The sequence below is a fragment of the Larus michahellis genome, chromosome 2 (assembly GCF_964199755.1).
Source record: "Larus michahellis chromosome 2, bLarMic1.1, whole genome shotgun sequence".
NCBI lineage: Eukaryota > Metazoa > Chordata > Aves > Charadriiformes > Laridae > Larus > Larus michahellis.
Genome location: NC_133897.1, coordinates 8,289,206 through 8,310,197, shown reverse-complemented (window position 1 = coordinate 8,310,197; position 20,992 = coordinate 8,289,206). Strand labels below are relative to the sequence as shown.

General features: G+C 44.1%; 1 protein-coding gene across 34 annotated transcripts in view; it reads left to right on the top strand.

Moving 5' to 3' along the window:
* KMT2C (lysine methyltransferase 2C) overlaps positions 1-20,992 on the top strand; it is a 203,167-nt gene that overhangs the window by 179,812 nt on the left and 2,363 nt on the right. For 23 of the 34 annotated variants that reach the window (XM_074574090.1, XM_074574086.1, XM_074574085.1 and 20 more), the window contains 17 exons: positions 2,772-4,520; positions 6,220-6,432; positions 6,872-7,036; positions 8,318-8,459; positions 9,243-9,390; positions 10,249-10,427; positions 10,530-10,684; positions 10,875-11,127; positions 11,704-11,843; positions 12,848-12,952; positions 14,816-15,935; positions 17,321-17,457; positions 17,635-17,777; positions 18,043-18,211; positions 19,142-19,258; positions 19,897-19,970; positions 20,369-20,477. In XM_074574090.1, the coding sequence (XP_074430191.1) occupies positions 2,772-4,520; positions 6,220-6,432; positions 6,872-7,036; positions 8,318-8,459; positions 9,243-9,390; positions 10,249-10,427; positions 10,530-10,684; positions 10,875-11,127; positions 11,704-11,843; positions 12,848-12,952; positions 14,816-15,935; positions 17,321-17,457; positions 17,635-17,777; positions 18,043-18,211; positions 19,142-19,258; positions 19,897-19,970; positions 20,369-20,477 (5,118 nt within the window). The remainder of the gene's footprint in view (positions 1-2,771; positions 4,521-6,219; positions 6,433-6,871; positions 7,037-8,317; positions 8,460-9,242; positions 9,391-10,248; positions 10,428-10,529; positions 10,685-10,874; positions 11,128-11,703; positions 11,844-12,847; positions 12,953-14,815; positions 15,936-17,320; positions 17,458-17,634; positions 17,778-18,042; positions 18,212-19,141; positions 19,259-19,896; positions 19,971-20,368; positions 20,478-20,992) is intronic. The other 11 variants (XM_074574073.1, XM_074574067.1, XM_074574076.1 and 8 more) reach the window with 8 other exon arrangements.

The following is a 20,992-nucleotide window of genomic DNA, read 5'->3' as shown; positions in this document are numbered from 1 at the left end:
TGACTTGCTAAGGAGTTCCTGGCACCGTGAAAAGCATAAATGAAAGATTGAGAGGAGAGCCTTAGCATGCAGGGTTAGTTTCAGGCTTGAATGAACCTCATAACTCAGTCTTTTTCAGGTGCCCTTAAGAAATCAGAAGATCTTGGTTATATGCCAGTTAAATGTTACTGTTTGAAAATCTCTTTTCATTATGTTTTTAGTGTTAGTCTAGTTTTATGATCTGTCTGATTCCTAGACGCTGATCATCAGTGTTGTCTGTTATTGTATCATGGAATATACAGGTAAGAGGGATATCTGGAGATGATCTAGGCTACTGATCAAAGCAGAACTGGCTTCACAGTTAAATCAGGTTGCTCAGCGCCTTGTCAGTCGAGTTTTGTAAGTCTCCAAGTGTAGAGATTTCCCAGCCTCTCTGGGCCCCTCTTCCAATGTGAAACCACTTTCACCGTGTTTTGTTTTTCATTCTTTGTATTCAGTTGGAATTTCACTTGCTACATCTTGTAACTGTGATTATAGTAAGTGAGATTAAAATTAAAGCTGTGATAACTTGGATAAATCTAGGGTTTGGCCAACGGTATTGAATGCTGTGTTCCTCAATACATTGTTTATAAATTACCTGGCGTAATTGTCAGGAACAACTAGAGCTGCTGAACATAAAAATGCTTTAGAATTACCCTTTATTAATATGAGGGAAAAAATTGGCAGCAGGTCTTGGAATGAAGTCCTAAGTGATCTCTGACCCTCGAGTTCTTGCTCCTGGGTCGCTTCAAGACAAAGTATGCACTGGATGGAATCCTAGTCAGCTTGTCTTTTCACTACGTGGAAGAGGGATGGAGCAGATAAATTACATCTACATCGTTGCTTCCTTTGTTTCCTTTTCACAATGAATCACAAGTAGAATAAATGTAAAAAAAAATTAACTTCAGACAATCTTTATCATACATACATCAGTCTAATCTAAAGGAGGAGTTACATTGAAGTAAGAGCTGCTAATCATGATGTTGCCGGCAGATTCATTTAGTGCCCCATACTTAAGGTTCTTTTATTTTTCATTTTTAAACTTTAGTTTCACATACTGCTGGAAAATGCCCTCCACTCCCCTTCAACCACTGACTTAGACCAGTCATCCACATCCTAAACAGCACTTTGTTACATGCCTAGTAGGAGCTTCAATAAGATTTTATTAAAGTATGTTTTTAAGGACCTTCTATTGAAGCAGTTCACCACTCTTTCAAATCAGATCAAGTAATTTTTCTGTCATCAAGCTTCTGCTAGTTTCTGAAAGGGACAAAGTCTCTATATCTGTATATAGAGGAAAGAACTCTCAAATCCCTGTGAATGGCTGGTCCTGGCCACAGGCGCAGAGAAACTGGAGCTGACTTTGTGCGACACAAGCTAATGTGTGACAGGGTTATTAGCTCAGGCACGGAGCCACCACCGTATTGTCTCCACGGCCAGGGCAGTGCAACTGCTTTTGTGAGGCACAGTGCCTGTGGTAACGAGCTCTGCCGCGTTCTCCCCTACGCGGCTAAAATCCCCAGGTCCATCTGCACGGGGTCGCGCACCCAGCAGGGTGTAGTCGATGCTGGTCCTTTCAGATCTTGACTCACTCCGAGTGCAGTCACGTGGCTGATCCGCCGCTGCAGGCCCTGGGGGGCGTTAGTGGTTTGGAAGCCTCGTTGTCCAGGCAGCCGGAGCCAACACAGGTTCAGTGCTGTGTACCCATGGAGAAGTCCTGGAGTGCTGGACTCTGCAATGCCGATTGATCCAGTTGGTGGCTTTATGCAGTGGCACTCTTTATCTGGTGCTGTCAGTGCCAAGCCAGAGCTCATGAATCATCTTGGACCTGAGATTACTGTGCAAATAGCCTTTTGGGGGCATCTGTCCGGCATTCTGGAGCGTGTCCTGTAATATCTCTGTTATCCTGAGCTTTCTGGCTTGTCTCTCGTCCCAGATAAAGGAGAGTGCTGTCAAACGTTTTTAATTATGTTATGGACTTCTTCTATCAGCACAAACAGCAAATGGAAGTTGTGGAAATCATAATCTAAAGAGCAGAAGTGAGAGAGAGATAATGTATGTATTACTAACCAGCAGGTTACAAGGGCTTTTATTTTCTTTAGAGAGCAGTGTAGTTTGGTATCTGTTGTGTTTCTGAAAAGCTCTTTCTTCTCTGACACTGTCATATCGTCCCATTGGCTTCTTCTTAGAAACTTAGCTTTTAGTGTCCAAGTCAAGTTTATTTTCATCCTAAAATTTAATATTTTCACGCAGCAGTTGGCATTTTCATCTGCTGTGTGATGTTTGAGGATCTGCCTGTGAATAAATGGGAATCTACCTCGCTGTCTTCCTGCAAACTAATTGAAAATTACATCTTTTAAAAAATTTTGCTGATGTGTGAAGATCATCTGCCTCATTGTTTCCTTTGTCCTGTCTGTTCCCAACTATTGTTAACCTGTGCATGGACGATAAGATCCATAGGACAAAGATCACTCTTGGTTTAGGTTTGTATATTCTCTAGCGCAGCGGAGTCTTGGTATGTAATTAGACCTTTGAAGCAGTGTTATTTTTTCTAAAATTTTGCGATGGATAGTGTTTCTGAAGAAATAATGGCTATTTATCCTTGAAAAGGGAGAGAAAATAAGACTATGCAGGCATGCTGGTTTTGCCTGGGGTTCATTGTCTACTGAAATTGTAATGGTGAGCTGCATGTTTTCTGCTACTTACGTAGTCAGTACGTGTCAGAGATGAATAATGACTTTTTTAATTTCTAGATTCGAAAGCAGCAGAAAGAGCATGCAGAACTAATTGAGGAATATCGAATCAAGCAGCAGCAGCAGCAGCAGCAGCAGTGTGGAATGGCACCCCATGCTATAATGCCAGGTGTCCAGGCTCAGCCACCGATGGTTCCAGGAGGAACATCACCAGCAATAAATCAGCAAAACTTCCCCATGGTGGCACAGCAGCTCCAGCATCAGCAACATACAGTGGTAATCCCTGGGCAGTCCAACCCAACCAGAATGCCAAATTTATCTGGATGGCAGTCTGCAAATACCCCTGCAAGTCATATCTCCATGAATCCAGCAAGGATGCAGCCTCCAATGACACCGTTGCCAATTACTCCTGGTACACCAGCTCCTGTGCCTGGTCCAAATGCAACTGCACAGTCAGGGCCACCACCAAGGGTGGAGTTTGAGGACAATAACCCTTTTAGTGAAAGCTTTCAAGAGCGGGAAAGAAAGGAGCGTTTACGAGAGCAACAGGAACGGCAACGCATTCAGCTTATGCAGGAGGTAGATCGACAGAGGGCTTTACAGCAGAGAATGGAATTAGAACAGCACGGTATGATAGGGTCAGAATTAAATAACAAAACATCCTTATCTCAGATACCTTTCTTTAATTCTGATCTACCTTGTGATTTCATACAAACTCCCCGACCTCTTCAGCAGTCTCCACAGCATCAACAGCAACAAATGGGGCAAATTCTGCAACAAGGCCCTGTGACCTCGCCGCCTGCCACAAATTTTATGCAAAGCAGTGAGCGAAGGCCAGTGGGACCTACAGCTTTTGGACCTGATGCATCTGCTGTTCCAGGTGGAGCCCCTAATTTCCATAATGTAAAACAAACTCATGGGAATCTCCCTGGTGCCCCCTTTACGCAGAACCAAGTCAGGCCTCCATTTGCTCCTCCCGTACCTTCATCTACAGTGCTCAGTAGTGGTGCCTCATGTGGTTCGGACACTAGCGTGCCCCAGGCAGCAAACTTCCCTGGATCAAGCCAGTCTCTCATACAGCTGTATTCTGACATAATCCCAGAAGAGAAAGGAAAAAAGAAAAGGACACGAAAAAAGAAAAAGGATGAGGATGCCGAGTCAATAAAAGCCCCGTCAACTCCCCATTCAGATATAACTGCACCATCAACTCCAACCATTTCTGATTCTACCTCCACCCCCGCAGTTAACACCCCCAATGAACTTTCACGTCATCAAGATGAACAAGAGTCAGTGGAGTTAACGGGCCCATCGACATCAAATGTGGGAGAGAGCCAGACCTCTCCGGAGCTGGAATGTAAGCTCCCCAACAGCAGTCTGCCTCAGAAACCGCCCGGTGTAAGTACCGAGATTGAAAAGGCTAAAGCAGATCCACCTGCCAGCATTCAAGAAGTTAAACTAGAAAAGGCAGAAACTGATCAATGCTCGGGTCAAGCTGAGCCTAAACCAGAAAATCCAAGCAGTATTAAGGTGGAAGAAGATAAGGTCACATCCCAGTCTGCCTCTTCAGCTCAGAGTCCAGCACAACCAGCAAGCATTCCAGCAGCAAAGGGAGAGTCAGGGAATGAACTGCTGAAACACCTGCTTAAAAATAAGAAGTCCTCATCTCTTCTAAATCAGAAATCAGAGAACAGTGGCCGAACAGAAGAGGAGGCTTCTGGGGATAAAAAGTTAACAGAGAAGCAGAATCCAGCTGAAGGAATGGTGAGCCTGTTGCAGGTTTTGTTATACAGTGGGCATCGACATCCAAAGGCGAGTTTGTGCCTTTACCACAGGCATTTGTGAAAAGCTGGGGAGGGGCTGTTTGCAAGGGCACGTAGCGATAGGACGAGGGGCGACGGCTTTAAACTAGAGCAGGGTAGGTTTAGATTAGACATTAGGAAGAAGTTCTTTACGAGGGTGGTGAGACACTGGGAACAGGTTGCCCAGAGAGGTGGTGGAGGCCCCATCCCTGGAGACATTCAAGGCCAGGCTTGATGAGGCTCTGAGCAACCTGATCTAGTTAAAGATGTCCCTGCTCACTGCAGGGGGGTTGGATTAGATGACCTTTAAAGGTCCCTTCCAACCCAACACGTTCTATGATTCTATAACCTACCTGCACATAGTGGAGTTAAGAGCTTTAAGGAATTGTTACCTCCCTTTTCTCCGTGAGTAAATCATCTGTGTTATAAAAAGAACAAGTTTTGGAATGACTTCATAGATCAATGTATTCAGAGATCTTGTTAAAATGCAAAACCTAATTTTTTTTATTGATAATCATCATAAAAAATGCCACTTCCTAATATTGACCAAGATAAAGGCAAGATTTTACAGTATGACTCTTCATTACCTCCTCCTGTGTTTCTGAACAGCGTACGGTATGGCTGTACATTGCTTTCTTCTGGGACTCCACCTCAGTCACGTATGGGGTGCCCTGGGCACCTTCGCGGGGGTGTAGGGCTGGGCTTCGCACCCTTCAGCTGCACCATTGGCAGTGTTCCGTGCAAGCGAGTCCAGGCTCCTTTCTTGCCTGTCAAAGTCATATATTGTCATTAATTTTAGTAGAAACTATGCTCTGGGATTTTTATCAAAAGCGTGAAATTAACTAAATCTCCTAAAATGGCTGGATTTCTGTGTTACAGAATATTTGTCCTAATTAATTTTACTTTAATGGAAGGGGACATTAATTATTTATATTAATGGCGTTATATGATTTAATAATTTATAAGGTTCTTAAAAACAGACCAAAAGAAACTTGCTTTCTCTGGAGGTTGCATACACTTTATTTTTTTTTTTTATTGTAATATTTAATTTCTGCTCAGTTTTGTTATGACAGGAATAGTGGTGAGAGTACTTGCGATAGAGGTTGTGTAGAGCTCTTTAAAATAATAATTGATAAAAAGAAATTTGACCTTTTTTTTGGCTTGCCCCTGTCCGTCGCATTACCAAGTCCCATTCTGATTGCTTTTACACAACTATGCTTTTCTGGGAAGAACAGCTTTGCAAACGCGTGCTGAAAGTATTTAAGCAAATGGTACAATCCAGAGGTGTTTCACAACACTGTTTTTGTTTCTAATCTCAAAATACATTCGTATTATATTAACTTACACGCCTTTTTTCTGCAACCAAGTCTGCCTTTCATTACGCCCTTGTGAAAATCTCTTAAGGTTGCATGCATATGTAACTTTATTTTATGGGATATTCAAAAGAAAATGTTTCTGGGGTGTGAGTTTTTAATGATGTTTTCAGACGTCAGTGGTGTTTAACGATAAGTCATAATTCGGTGTGTAGGGACAGTGCAGCAGTTAGAGTTGCTAGTGAGACAGCAGAGTAAACAAACCATAAAATACAGTTTGTTATCGATGGGATTTATTATACTGTGCATGTTCTTTAGACTATTGTGCAGTAAATTTGAATGAACTTATATCAAAATGTCAAAAATTCTGCTTCGCTTTCATTTTTTTTATACCAGCAAACTGCAGGAAACCAGATGCAAGGTGCGTTTGGGTGTAGTAACAGCCAGCTTCAAAGAACAGATGTAGGACCTGAAACCAAGAAACAGAGAAATAAGCGAGCTCAGAGGACAGGGGAGAAGGCAGCTCCTCGCTCCAAGAAAAGAAAAAAAGAGGAAGAAGAGAAGCAAGCTATTTACCCTAATGCTGATACGTTCATCCAGTTAAAGCAGGTGGGTATACAGGCGCTGGGTGAGGCATCAAGAGGACACTTGAAAGAGTGGGCTCCTCATGATGGAAGTTGATTATTAAGTTGAATTTTGAGTACAGGGTGGAGAAAATGAAAACTTCCATATTTTATATGGATGTATGGTGTATTTCAATTGGGTTTATTTACTGGCTTTATTTCAATTTGGAAGATCTACCGACGTGGCAGGCATTTGGTAGTCTCAAAGCCATGGAGTTCCTGTGGGCTCTGGCAGCCTCTGTGGCTCCGATGGACAGGCGACCACGCTCCTTAACAGGCAGAGGGGCCTGTGTTTGACGCAGTTTTCTGATAGTGGGTACATGCCAATTATTTTTTTAAATTTGAAACCACTTTACTGGTGTTTAGAGATCTGCAATACTGTGTTGCAGTTAAATTAATGTCTACCTTTTTTTCTTTTAATATAGCAGCTTTCTCTTCTGCCTTTGATGGAACCAATAATTGGGGTGAGCTTTGCACACTTTCTTCCCTATGGCAGTGGCCAGCTAAATGGTGGAAACCGACTTGTGGGAAGTTTTGGTAGTGCTACTCTTGATGGGGCTTCAGATTACTACTCCCAGCTCATTTACAAGGTATGGTTTTAATCTGGATATTCATTGTGTTCTCTGTGGGAGAAGTTCATGACATTATTCCTGCTGGGTGGTTAGAGTTCCTGCCTTTTATGCAACCAGAAGAAAATAATCGTGTGTTGCTAGACTAGATAAGATGGTGCAGTGGTGAAACAGTCACCATTGTTTTACTCTCTGAAAGTGGAAATCAGTTCTAGAAACTGTATTGTTAACTAATTAAAAACTACAAGTATTCCTTTTACGAATGGATGCTAACTAGCGAAAATTGTAATTACAGTTTTATGGAGCAGAAAAGGCTGAATTCTCAGTATTTTGCAAAGTCATTGAAAGCATTAAAGCATTTCTTAATGTGAATTAAATAGGAAACAGGCCTTCCTCATTTGCCCACTAAGCCCTATCTAAGAACCAGAGAACTCTGAACAAAATGGACTGTTTGTTGACGAGCTAGTAACACACAGAATTTAAAACTCAGTCTCTGAGATCAGAGCGGCAATACTAGGAGAGCAGCAAGATAGCGAACAGACAGAACCAAATTTGCTGCTCGGCTACCCTGGTATAGAAACTTCAGTAACTTATTAAAAAAACAGTGGCGTTTACTCCAGCCTTATGTGGCATGTAAGCTGAGAATGTGACCTAGCAGAGATAGCTACTCTGGTCGGAAGTGAGTAATAAGTATGAGCTTTGTAGGCGTGACTGCGACAAGAACAGATACTGAAGTTCTCATTTAGTTTTCATTTTAAATACGGGCAGTTAAGTAAGCTAGCGAGAGGTAGCCTGGAGTGTGAACTCACTGAGTATCTGCTTCTCCATGGTAACTGCTTCCGTGAAAGCCCAGCCTGTGCTAAGCGTGAGGTAGCTTCCCTTCTACTGAACGTCGGGTAGGTGGGCTTGCTTTTGCTGATGGAGAGTCACAGTGGAATAGCTTTCAGTCTTCAGTTCAGACCTTTGCTTAAACTGTAGGAACTGGTTGGGGCTCCCACACCATTCCTAAAAATGTTTTTTGTGCTTTTCTGTAAATAATTCAGCCGTATCTTCTTTCAGTGATGTATACGCCTCATGTAAACTATTTCTCTGGTAATATCATTGACACAAGAAAAGCAAAGCATTGTGTCTTTTATAGTAGATACTTTTATGTATTTGGTCACATATTTGAGAATTAACCATCGTCGCTTATCAGCACTACCTCTGGGTGTCAAAATGCGTGAGTGGGTTACGTTATTAAGAACAAGGCAAGTTTTCACCTTGTGTTCCATGGCTGATTTACGGTTCGTTACTCTCATGCAGCAGAATAATCTGAGCAATCCTCCGACACCCCCAGCCTCTCTCCCTCCCACCCCACCTCCAGTGGCGTGCCAGAAGTTGGTGAATGGCTTCGCAACCACTGAGGAGCTTGCTGGCAAGGCTGGTATGTTAGGAGGTCACGATGGTAAGACTAATACCTCTTGTTTCCATAATAAATGAGTCAAGTTTGTAGCAAATTACAAAACAGGCAACTGGGATGTTTTTCAGTTGCTATAGTCTTTTCTTATAAAAACAGTGTGCCTGGCCTCTTTAAGGTTGTAATCATTATTATCCGGTAGTATTTTACACCAGTATAATGTCAAATAATAGCCGTTTCCCTTTCCTTTTCGAAAAGATGTTGAGAGCTAGAAGCACTCTTCAGAGATGAAAAAGAAAACCTTAAGAAATTTTTTTTTTATGTCCAGTACAAATGACTAACCAGTTAGTTGAGGGAGCTCAGCGACAGTCTCCCTGTAACGTATCCTCAGCAGGCTTTATATGTAGTTGGTGTGTATTCCTGATGCTTGGAATTTGGTCAAGTAATATTACTTTCTCGTGAATAAAACTTTATACTGCCTTTTCGTAAGGGCTGTTCAGTGATTAAAATCCTTTCTTCCGCCCCTTTTTGTTGTTAAAAAGTTGTTGATTTTAATTTTTTTTGTAAGTAAAACAAAAATCCTCTCATCCTGGCAGAAGGCACACTGAAAAGCCTTTTGAGCCCTTTTTGCTCAAAATGTGCAGTTTTTGGTAAATATGGAGATAATTCATGAACGGTCAAAAATTTTTGAACTCCAAGTGGATGAGAGTGGTGTTGCCATCTGCTGCAGTGCCCTGGTTGTATCAGGGAGCCACCAGTACCTGCTGCACAGAACGTTTGTCAGTGGAAGAGCTGTGCAGTGTCTCATTGTGCCTGTGTTTCCATTTTCAGTCACCAAAGCTCTGGGACCAAAGCAGTTCCAGTTGCCTTTCAGACCACAGGATGATTTATTAGCAAGAGCAATGGCTCAGGGCCCTAAAACTGTGGATGTTCCTGCTTCACTTCCAACGCCACCTCACAACAATCAGGAGGAGTTAAGGTAGGTTTTCCTTGACATCTTCAAATACCTGTTTGGAGCAGATTCTGTGATCTTTCGGTAGGAGAAGAGACTGTGAAGGTGCGAAGAAACGAAATCTGCACCACCACACAGCGCAGAGAACGTAACGGGATCGTTTGTCCTAGTTAACTCTTACCATTCCACATGTAGAGAGTGGCACAGTGAAATAGGGGACTTCTGCCACTGCTGGATCGAGATGTTAGGTTGTTAAGAATTCATTACCTTGCTCTACTAAAAGCGGAAGAATCCTGTATGTATTTTTCCTGGAGCAACTTGGAGCTGTTGTACCGTGGCAGTACCTGACTGCTGTAGCAGACAGCGGTACTGTGCAAGAGGCAGCCTGAAAACTCCCCAGCTCTACTCAGTTTGTTACCTTGTGGGAATGCTCGCTAGAACACGAGTCTCCCTACAAGGATCTTCCCTTTTGCCTCCTGGTCGCTTGCCCAACAAAAAGCCAGGTGGCTTAGAAGCGCTGAAGGCTGTGCACGGGCAAGGAGGGACAGACTGGTTGAATACACTTAAACCAGAAAGTTTAAATAGTAAATACTAATTTTTTACACAGGTCGATGGAGCCATGGGGAACAGACAGTTCTGTGACGGGGCCTGGGCTTTGTTAGTGCCTCTGTTTTCCTTTATGGATCTGTCCCAAGAAACTGCCATGTGCAATGGAGTATGAGATACCTAGAAGTAACGGCTTACCACATAATTGTGTTCCATGTGTTCCAAGCAAGAAGCAAGTTCCCGATAGCTCCCTGTCGCGATGTTTAACTTTGCCTTACCAAAGCTTTTTAGGCTATTTCCAGAAGTTTTCCAAAACAGCTTTTTTGGGTTTTGTTTCAGGGTTCAAGATCACTGTGAGGACAGGGACACTCCCGACAGCTTTGTTCCTTCTTCCTCTCCTGAAAGTGTGGTGGGAATGGAAATAAGTAGGTACCCGGACTTGTCAGTCGTAAAGGAGGAGAACCCAGAACCTGTCCCATCTCCCATCATTCCCATCCTACCAAGCAGTACTGGAAAAGGTGAGACTGCAGCAGAGCAAACAATTAGAACTAGGCTTTTCTTTTTTTTTTGCATTCACGTTGCATGTATGATTAACTTGGTGTGTTTCGTTTTATTTTCAGGTTCAGAAGCTAAAAGGAATTATATAAAATCAGAACCTGGTTCAGGAGTGTTACCTGGTTCTGGCTTCTTTGCCTCTCAGCTTGGACCATCTCAGAATGGTCCTAAATCTGGCCTTATATCCGTAGCAATTACTTTACATCCCACAGCTGCTGAGGTAAAAGGAATAAGCTTGTGTTACGTATATAAAATACAACAGCAGTTAATATATTGTATATCTAGTGTATCTGAAGGGGTTATAGTGTAGTATGATAAAGCAGCTGTTGTAATCTTCTAATAATTTATATTACCGTTACCTTACTGCCTGTCTGATGAAAACAAAGGTATGTTTTTATTACTGTTTTTAGAACATTAGTAGCGTTGTAGCGGCATTCTCCAACCTGCTCCACGTCAGAATTCCCAACAGTTACGAGGTTAGTAATGCTCCAGACGTCCCATCCTCCATGGCGGCCGCCAACAGCCACAGAGTGAATCCGTCTATGGAGTACAGGCAGCACTTACTCCTCCAGGGTCCCCAGGCGGGACCCATGGGCCCTGCCAGGATTGTAGGGTCTTACGGACTGAAACAACCTAATGTGCCATTTCCTGCAAACGGCAATGGTGAGTAGCCGTTAATTCTTTTAAGTTTTCAGTACCTAAGTTTTAACTGAGTCAGTATTAAGGCATTTCGGCCTCATAAATTCATGCTCTAGAATTAAAGAACTGATTTTTGTTGTAAATATTCTTATGTGATCAGTACGTGTGAACCTGCTTCTGATGTTAACCATAAATTAACACCTGATCCATTTCCAGTTTCTGTTCTTTACGTCACCATCAGTGAGGTATTTCTGCCAGTAATTCCCAACATTTTAGGTTTTTTTGTCCTGTCTGATTTTAAATCCATCATTCAGAAAGATTGTTCCTATGCTGGAAAACTTGACACAACTGTTTTAAGCATGTATTCCGCTCTTGGTTTCATTATTCATTTCTTATACAACAATGTATTTTTGTCTTGTTGTTTGCACAGTTGGTTTTGGTCTAAATTAAACAATTTCCCCATCAGGATGTAGTTTAAAACTTGCCTTCCGTGCACTGTCCAGGAGGATGCTACTCCTCTAGACCACTGAAGAATACTGTGACTTCTCATAAATTCGGTTTAATCTGATACAGCTTCTAACGGATTTATCTGTTTCCTAGGTATAGCTGGCTACAAGGATCACAGTCAGAATATCGCGGAAGGCTCAGCACTGAGACCTCGATGGTGCTCTCATTGCAAAGTTGTGGTTCTTGGGAGTGGCGTGCGGAAGTCCTTCAAAGACCTGCCTTTCCTGAAACAGGTACCGCAGTGGAAGCGGGGCTTCTTGCCTGTGATGGTCAGTGAGCAAACGAAGGCGCAGCAGAGACCACGGCTTGTCATGCCAACTGACACCACTTCCAGTTCCTTTGGAGTCTCCCTTCTCCGTGTCCTGTTTCAGGATGGGACATCAAAGCACATTGGTAGCACAAATAAGAAATGTCGAAGTTGTTACTTCCATAAAGTGAATTTCAGTAAATATCAGTAAACGCAGCAGCCTCCTGAATTGTGCCACTAACCTCCGTCCATGACCACTTCGGGGACCTTAGTTCAAAAGGAGCCTGTTTGTAAGGCAGCGCCGTATTGCCGTGGTGGAAAGTACTAGAAGAGCAAGAATACTGAAACGGGTTTTGAGCAGGAATCAGATTTCGGTCTCGGTGTCTTGTATTTCACATAGTTTATTGTGTAGACAATACACCAGGCGGCTCCTTACGGCCATACGCAGAGTATTCGCACTGGGAACTGTCACTCATTAAAAAGTACCATTGCTCTTTGTTTAAATGAGATAATTACGTGACAAAGGTATATAGTCAAAATTTATATACAAAAGTAATGGATTTGTGTAGTCAGAGAAGCACTGAATTCCCAGTGATGTTTTGCAGATGGATCAGTAGATAAAACAGTGTGATCTGTCTTTGATTAGGCTGAAATGAGACATTCTTTTGCCGTCTAAAGATACAGGAAAAGGGGTTTTGCTTTGCGAGTATGCCTATGGAGCAGATGGCTGCTGCATGGCATAGAGTGCTTCGCTTTGGTTGTTAAACTTCTGTTAAAGGCAAGAAATGCTGAAGAACAAGGCTGTAGGTGGTGGTAGCGTTAGATCTGTCAAATAATCAAGTATTTATATCACACTATCGCTCATTATTTCACAAACGTTCTACAAATAAAGAGTTTCTGGCCAGATTGGAAGACTTGTTTCATTACGCTTATTATGTAAAGAGTGGTATTAAAATGCACTTCTGATTATCTTCCGTGTTTGATTCCCAGGATTCCCAAGAAGGCTCTGATAAACTGAAGGACATCGTATTCTGTAGCAACAACTGCTTTGTTCTTTATTCAGCAGCTGTGCAAGCAAAAAACTCAGAGAACAAAGTAAGTATCAGCTGCTGGGAGACCCCAGCGAGCGGAAATTATTACAGAAATTATTCAAAATTATTTTTTGAAGAACAGAAATGATGGGGGGGAGAGGTGGTAGTTTGCACTTTGTTTTAGAAGTTTATAAATAAATTGTTCTGTATTTGGATGTTGAGATTCTGAACCAGCAGCGTGAAGTAAAATTCCTGTTTGCAGAAGTTTCTGTCTGACAGAGACGCGTGGCGGAAGAGTGGCCACCTTGTCCTCTCCTCGCAGGCTCTGGAGACACAGTCTCCCGAAAGCAGTCGTTTAACGCCTGGGCTTCCCTGGTTTCTCTGCGAAACACAGACGCGTCTTTAAGGGCTGTTTTCTGCATTGGGATTGGCTTTGTGCAACTAAAAAAAAGTTACAACTGTGCAAATAATAACTGAAGAGCAGATTTGCAAAAAAAGACTTATTTGTTCAATGTAACTAGAAAAATAATCTTATCCCTTTACTTTATTTGGGGAAAGTCACCATTTTAAAGCATTAATTACCAAAACGTTACTGAAGAGCCTGCTAACTGACAGTGACGAGGAAAAGGAGGTTGTAATTATTGGAGAAAGACGTTTTAAGAAACTTGTTTGATTTCAAGTGGAATTAGGGCAGGGATTTTTCTCAGGTGATCCCAGGCCCCGTGCCGTGGGTCTCTGCCTGCAGACGCTGCCAGGGATACACCGCGCCCCAGGGGAGCTCCGCACGGGGCATTGTTTCTCGCTGTGCCCAGGTTCATCCCCTTTCAAAGGAAGATAGCGTCGATTTATCTCCATTTAATCATTAAAATGGAAGAGTCTTCATTTAAGACGAAATGATCCTGATTAAGTTTATTATCCCTTAGATAAAACTTTTTGAGTATTTCTTTTAAGTAGCTTGGTTTCTGCTTTTCCTTGTTCAAATGTTCCTTTTTTTCCCTTAAACCAGCGAGCAGATCGGGCCACGTGCTTTAAGCGTTTCCTAATTAATGTGCTCTCATAGTCCCGGATGTACTGTAGAACATGCAGCCTTCCTTCAAATGCATCCTACTTACTTTTTTCAGAAGAAATAAACAAATGAAAAGCCCAGACCCTGGAAGAGAAGAGAAATGTGTTCACATCCACATCCTTTTAGTGTCTCACGTAGCTCATTTTCACTAGTGTTTAACCAGGGTAACATTTCTGCACAAGTGCATCAGCACGTACATAATTAAGTTAATTAAATGTCATGTTCAGCCTCTTGATCCTTTCATTTACTCTTTCAAGATTAATCGTACAAGCCACATTAAGCACTTTTTAATCTAAACTTCCTTTGTTGTTCTTGTTTTCTCTCCTTTTTTCTCTTAACAAATCTCTGCAGGTTTAATTCTTGTTTACTGTGAGTGAATAGTTCAGTCCTCGAGGTGTGTGACTGATCTGGAGCCCGGCAGGAATTTCCTCCTCACTTGTTTCCAGGAAAAATACGTGGCATTAATTCCAAATCATCCCCTTCTACCAAATAACAAGATTTTTACTCTTTAAAGTAATTCAGTGACCTATATTTTAAGATTATTTTGTGTTGTCATAAAACTTTCTAAAAATACCTAAGCACTAAATCTGTCAGTTAGCTCCTCTAGGGCAATGGATTCGTTTTTCGTTCAAAACCTGGACAAAGGATTATTTGTATTTCCTTTGCTGTATGAAAGGGCACCACGTTCTAGGTTGCTGGGAGACCTTCTTTGCTCTGTATCCCAGCACGAGCCGTGATAGCCCGCGTCGGGGAAATTTCCATCTTCCTCTCTTGCTGTTCTGCCTCTTCGGTTCTGACCTGACGGTGTTTGCATTAATGGTTTGGGATTTATTTCTTAAGAGTTTTCTATCGATTTATCAGGAATCGGTTCCATCTTTGCCGCAGTCGCCGATGAAAGACAGGCCGCCTAAAGCATTCCATCAGTACAGCAACAACATCTCCACGTTGGACGTCCACTGTCTGCCTCAGCTGCAGGAGAAGGTTTCTCCGCCGTCATCGCCCCCCATCATGTTCCCCCCTGCCTTCGAAGCAGCCAAGGTAGAGGCAAAACCGGACGAGCTTAAGGTAACGGTGAAGCTAAAACCTAGGTTAAAAGCAATACACGGTAGTCTTGACGACTGTCGGCCTCCGAGTAAGAAATGGAAAGGTATGAAATGGAAGAAGTGGAGCATTCAGATTGTGATTCCTAAAGGATCATTCAAACCTCCTGGTGAAGAAGAAATAGACGAATTTCTTAAAAAACTGGGCACGACCCTTAAACCAGATCCTGTGCCTAAGGACTACAGGAAATGTTGCTTCTGTCACGAGGAAGGCGATGGATTAACTGATGGACCAGCGAGACTTCTTAACCTGGATTTAGACCTTTGGGTCCATTTGAACTGTGCTCTTTGGTCTACAGAAGTCTACGAGACACAAGCTGGTGCCTTAATAAACGTGGAACTAGCACTGCGCAGAGGCTTGCAAATGAAATGCATGTTTTGTCACAAAATGGGTGCCACCAGCGGTTGTCACAGGTTAAGGTGCACCAATATTTATCACTTTACCTGTGCCATTAAAGCACAATGCATGTTTTTTAAAGACAAGACCATGCTTTGCCCCATGCACAAACCAAAGGGAACTCATGAGCAAGAACTTAGTTACTTTGCAGTCTTCAGGAGGGTCTATGTTCAGCGTGATGAGGTGCGGCAGATTGCTAGCATCGTTCAGCGAGGGGAACGCGACCACACTTTCCGCGTGGGAAGCCTGATTTTCCACGCCGTTGGTCAGCTGCTGCCACAGCAGATGCAGGCTTTCCACTCCTCGAAAGCCCTCTTCCCGGTGGGTTACGAGGCCAGCCGGTTGTACTGGAGCATGAGACACGCAAACAGACGCTGTCGCTATCTCTGTTCGATTGAGGAGAAGGACGGGCTTCCGTTGTTTGTCATCAAGGTTGTGGAGCAAGGCCACGAAGATCTGGTCCTTACTGACACGACACCAAAAGGTAAATTCTGTGAACTAAGGTTGTGACTGTTGTGGGTCTGCGGTTTGTTTTGTTACTGCTGATGCTTATCAGACACGATGGATGTCTCAGATAACACGTTGCAGACACTGGTCTAATGTAGTGCTCATAGTGAGCTTCCAGGGCCCGTTTTTAAGATCATGCTATGAAGACCGAGGACACCTTTGGAGAACTTGTATAAGCTGCAAACAAGAAGATTTGTTACAAGTTCACGGAGGAGACCCAAGTTTGAGTATTGCAAGTGAATTCTAACAGTAGGAATGTCAGCGTGGGTTTCCTCTCGTGAAAAGTGACTTTGTCTAAATACAGTATCAGCACTGGGTTATCTTCACAGCAGCCGTGCTGAAGTTAGCAAGCGATACAAAGCCAGTTGAGTTGGCCACGTTGTTCTCAGGGCAGGTGACATTGTCTCTGGCGGGGTGAAGCAGAGTACATACATTAGACCATGAACGCGTGGGCAGGTCTTAGGTGCGTGGCCCGTGAGGCTCTGGGTCGTACCCACTCCTGCTGCGGGTGCTGGTGCGCTCGGGCTCGCGCTGCCCGGCCCAGCCCCTGCCTGCGGGATTGTCCACAGTCGCTGAGAGCTGTCTGGAGTCAATCAGTGCAAATGGGATGGATAGTTCATTTTCAGAAAATTCTATTTTATGCAGGTTTTCTCAGGAGAATCTGTCTATGTTATTGTTGTCAGAGCACTGAAAGTTTCCATGCTGCGAATTCTTAGTGCTTTGTGCCCAAGAACCCAGGGTGCAGTAGAAATGTCGTGCGTGTTTGGGGTTTGTTCAGGACAAAATAGCAACTTGCCAAATTGTAGAATCACAGAATGGTTCGGGTTGGAAGGGACCTTAAAGATCACCTGGTTCCAACCCCCCTGCCATGGGCAGGGACACCTCCCACTAGACCAGGCTGCTCCAAGCCCCATCCAGCCTGGCCTTGAACACCTCCAGGGATGGGGCACCCACAGCCTCCCTGGGCAACCGGGGCCAGTGTCTCACCACCCTCACAGGAAAGACTTTCTTCCTAATATCCAACCTGAACCTCCCCTCCTTCAGTTTGAAACCGTTACCCCTCGTCCTGTCACTACACTCCCTGATAAAGGAGTCCCTCCCCGTCCTTCCTGTAGCCCCTGTGGTTCAGGTGCTGGAAGGGGCTGTAGGGTCTCTCTGGAGCCGCCTTTTCTCCAGGCTGAACGACCCCAACTCTCTGCTTCACTTTTTAAGCACCGGCCGGTTTGTGTACGCAACCAAGGACAAAATGCTGTTTCATTGTTGGTTTCTGGCTCCTGATATCCTCAGGCATTGGTTTCAAAACCAGTACAATAGACTTTTATTTTCTTGATCACTGTAATTCTTTCCCGTATGGTTGTGTAGGTGTGTGGGATAAAATCTTGGAGCCCGTTGCTTCTGTTAGAAAAGAATCTGAAATGCTCCAGCTGTTCCCCGGCTATTTGAAGGGTGAAGACCTCTTTGGTTTGACGGTCTCTGCCGTGGCCAGGATTGCCGAATCGGTGAGTCTTCGCCATCCCAGGCCTTGCTGGATCACCCCAAATTGTCGGCTATCTCATAGAGGCATGAGAAGGGGAAGAGGAAGCAGTGTGGATAAGTAAATATTTTGTTACATGGGATAAACATATAATTACTTGGTGTTTGTTTTTTTTTTTTTCTTTTTCTCTGTTTTATTGCAGCTGCCAGGGGTTGAGGCCTGTGAGAACTACACTTTCCGCTATGGCCGAAACCCCTTAATGGAACTCCCTCTTGCTATCAACCCCACGGGCTGTGCCCGTGCCGAGCCTAAAATGAGTACCCATGTCAAGAGGTTTGTGTTAAGGTATTTTGTTTTAATTTCACATAGTACAGCCCAGGGTTTATAGGCTGCTTAGGGTTATTTGTGCTTTCGTCTGCTGCTTACAAACCCTGTCGTCTTTGGCTGTGTATGTGCATGCCCCGATGGAAGGAATTGCTTTGTCGTCTCTGCTAGCTGGCTTTACGTGTCTGTGTGTCTGAAAGAATTATTTAATGGGTTTTGGGGCTCTTTTCAGAGAAATCTTCAGTTTTTCTTGTATTCTTTCCTGTTACATGCCCAACTCCTACAGGCCTCACACCTTGAACAGCACCAGCACATCGAAGTCATTTCAGAGCACAGTTACGGGGGAGCTGAACGCGCCGTACAGCAAGCAGTTCGTCCATTCCAAGTCCTCTCAGTACCGCAAAATGAAAACCGAATGGAAGTCCAACGTGTATCTCGCTCGCTCGCGCATTCAGGTCAGCTCTCATTCTAGGAAATGTACCTTGAAATAATTACTTATACTTTTCTTTATATCTATTTTTATATTTATTTTAATAAATTTTATGTATTTGTATATTTTATGTATAAATATTTATACAAAACTTTTATTAAAAAATGAAACTAAAGCTATTGCAAAATTGCTTCAAGTCTCATCCCCAAATTGGCAATTTTTACACGGTAACTCACTTCCATACATTGATCTTAAGTTTAAGATTTCTTTCCAATTACTGTAAATATCGTAAAAATTCATTTGTTACAGTCATCTCAGATAGAAGTTTCTTTTCAAGTTTTGGGGTTTTTTTTAGCATATTTCTCAAAAACATCATAAAGCTTAATAAAAATACACAGTGGACGTATGACCCGCTCAGACGTATGTGTACAGCGGCGTGAGACTAATGTGAGGAGGGAGTTCGGGACTTGTTTGCATTCGTAATAATTAAGCGATTCGTTGCTTTGTGTAATCGTGTTGGTGGTTTGCTCCACAGCCTGTTCTGCAAAAGCTCCGTCACCGATCTCGCTGCGTACGAACGCAGCTGTCATTTATTTTAGGTTGGACTGAACCGTGCCGCTGGGTCCCCGTTAGGGTGCTCCGTTCTAGTAAGGCCCGCTTCCTTTTTCAGTGAATTTTCCATGTTTACAACGTCAGGTTTCGGAGCTGGAGGAGAAGTTTTCTCTCCTAGGCAGAAGCCAAGTACGTTTTCTTGCATCTTAAAAAAAATGTGATGCCAAGCTGGGCTCTGCATCGGGGCTGTTACACCACCAGTTATTTGCCTGCGCCGCTTCCTTCTTGCTGGGCAGTTTCACCTGATTTTCTGCAGACGGGGTTTTGGGGCAGGGTGAGGAATGCAGCGTAAATAAATGTCTGCTTATTACACAAGTCTAAACCGCAACATATTTTTTTGTAGGGCCTGGGCTTGTATGCTGCTAGAGACATTGAAAAGCACACTATGGTCATTGAATATATCGGAACGATTATCCGGAATGAGGTAGCAAACAGGAAAGAGAAGCTTTACGAGTCTCAGGTACGGGTCGTGTTTGTTGACCGTTTCTTTCCCCTTTCACCCGTTCACACAACCAAAGCGGGTGCCGTTCTGCCGCTGGGTGGGTTCGGGTCCCCTCATTCCCGTTTCCTGCTGCGCTATAAATGCAGCGGGCTAAAAATACAACCAGAGGAGCCTGCAGTGTGTCTTACCCAAGGATCAGAGTATTTAAGTGTTTAATTAATCTCCAGCACCCTGGCCAGGCAGGAAACACGCACCCTCTGTCCCAGAGGATGAAGGCAGAGCTCTGGCAGAGATGTCAGCACCTCCGTTTTTCAGGAGAAATTCTTTAAATTTAAAGGAACTTCCTTTGTGTCACTCAGGGGTGTTGTAACAGTTGGTACGTATTTGTGAAGCACGTCAAGGCCCTCGATGAAAGGCCCTACAGAAGCTATTCGGGAAGTATTAATTAGCCGGGGATCTGTGTTTCTGCCTCGTCCATTCCCTCCCGAAGCGGGGAGGGTCAGGGCAGTGTGTGACTCGCGCTCCCCCCAGCAGCCGGCGGGCAGTGTCCACTCCGGCCCGCGGGACACCCGGGGTAACCCGTGCTGCTGCTGCGTGTTCATCAGCGACGGCTGCGTAAAACCTACAAGAGCCTTTTTTCCAATTCTCTTTTTCAGAATCGCGGCGTGTACATGTTCCGCATTGACAATGACCATGTCATCGACGCCACCCTGACGGGAGGCCCTGCCAGGTGGGTGGCTCTGCAGAGATCTCTGACCTCCTGGGCCCTTGGCCACCGTCCCTGCCCAGGGCCCTTTCTCAGGGACGCGACTTTGTGCTTTTCTCAGTGGTTTTTGATCTGACGCATTCAGTCTTTGGACCGTTCCACTGAAATAATGTCCTCTTTTCATTAGTTTTGCTCGTCTTTTGAGTATGTTTCATGGCAACTATGAAGAGAGAATGGAATTTTTTTTTAACGCTTGATTTTTTTGACATTTTCTAGGTAAAGAAACAAGTACAGAGTAATATAGTTATATCTGGAAAGTCAGTGCGCCCCTGAAGCTAAGGTCATTCTAAGGTTTGGTTCAGATTTGCCTCAAGGGATGCATTTTCTTAAAAGTTTGCCTTGTTCAAACTCTGTTTTCGTAGGTACATCAACCACTCGTGTGCACCCAACTGCGTGGCTGAGGTGGTGACTTTCGAGAGAGGACACAAAATTATCATTAGCTCCAGCAGGAGAATCCAGAAGGGGGAGGAGGTAGGGTGCTCACCTTTGGTTCTCAGTGCCTCCTGCTGCTTGCGTTCATTTCTAGATCCTCATGTGAGTCCTACGGCCAGGAGCCCAACTTGTTTGTGCCAGGGTGGGGGAGAGGGACCTTTCCCTTCTCCTCTTCCCTTTCCAATCGTGCCGGTTCCTAATGGGGCAACCTCTGGCGTATTCTTAATCATAGTCATAGAATTGCCGAGGGCAGAGCAGACCTTGCAGATCATCGAGTCCAACCATTAACCCAGCACTGACAAAACCACCACTAACCCGTGTCCCTCAGCACCACGTCTGCCCATCTTTGACGTACCCCCAGGGACGGTGACTCCACCATCTGGGCAGCCGTCTCCACCAGGCTGGGCAGCCTGTTCCAATGCATAATAACCTGTTCTGTGAAGGAAGTTTTCCTGCTATCCAATCTAAACCTCCCCTGGTACAACTTGAGGCCATTTCCTCTTGTCCTGTCACCTGTTCCCTGGGAGAAGAGACCGCCCCCCCCACCAGCTGCC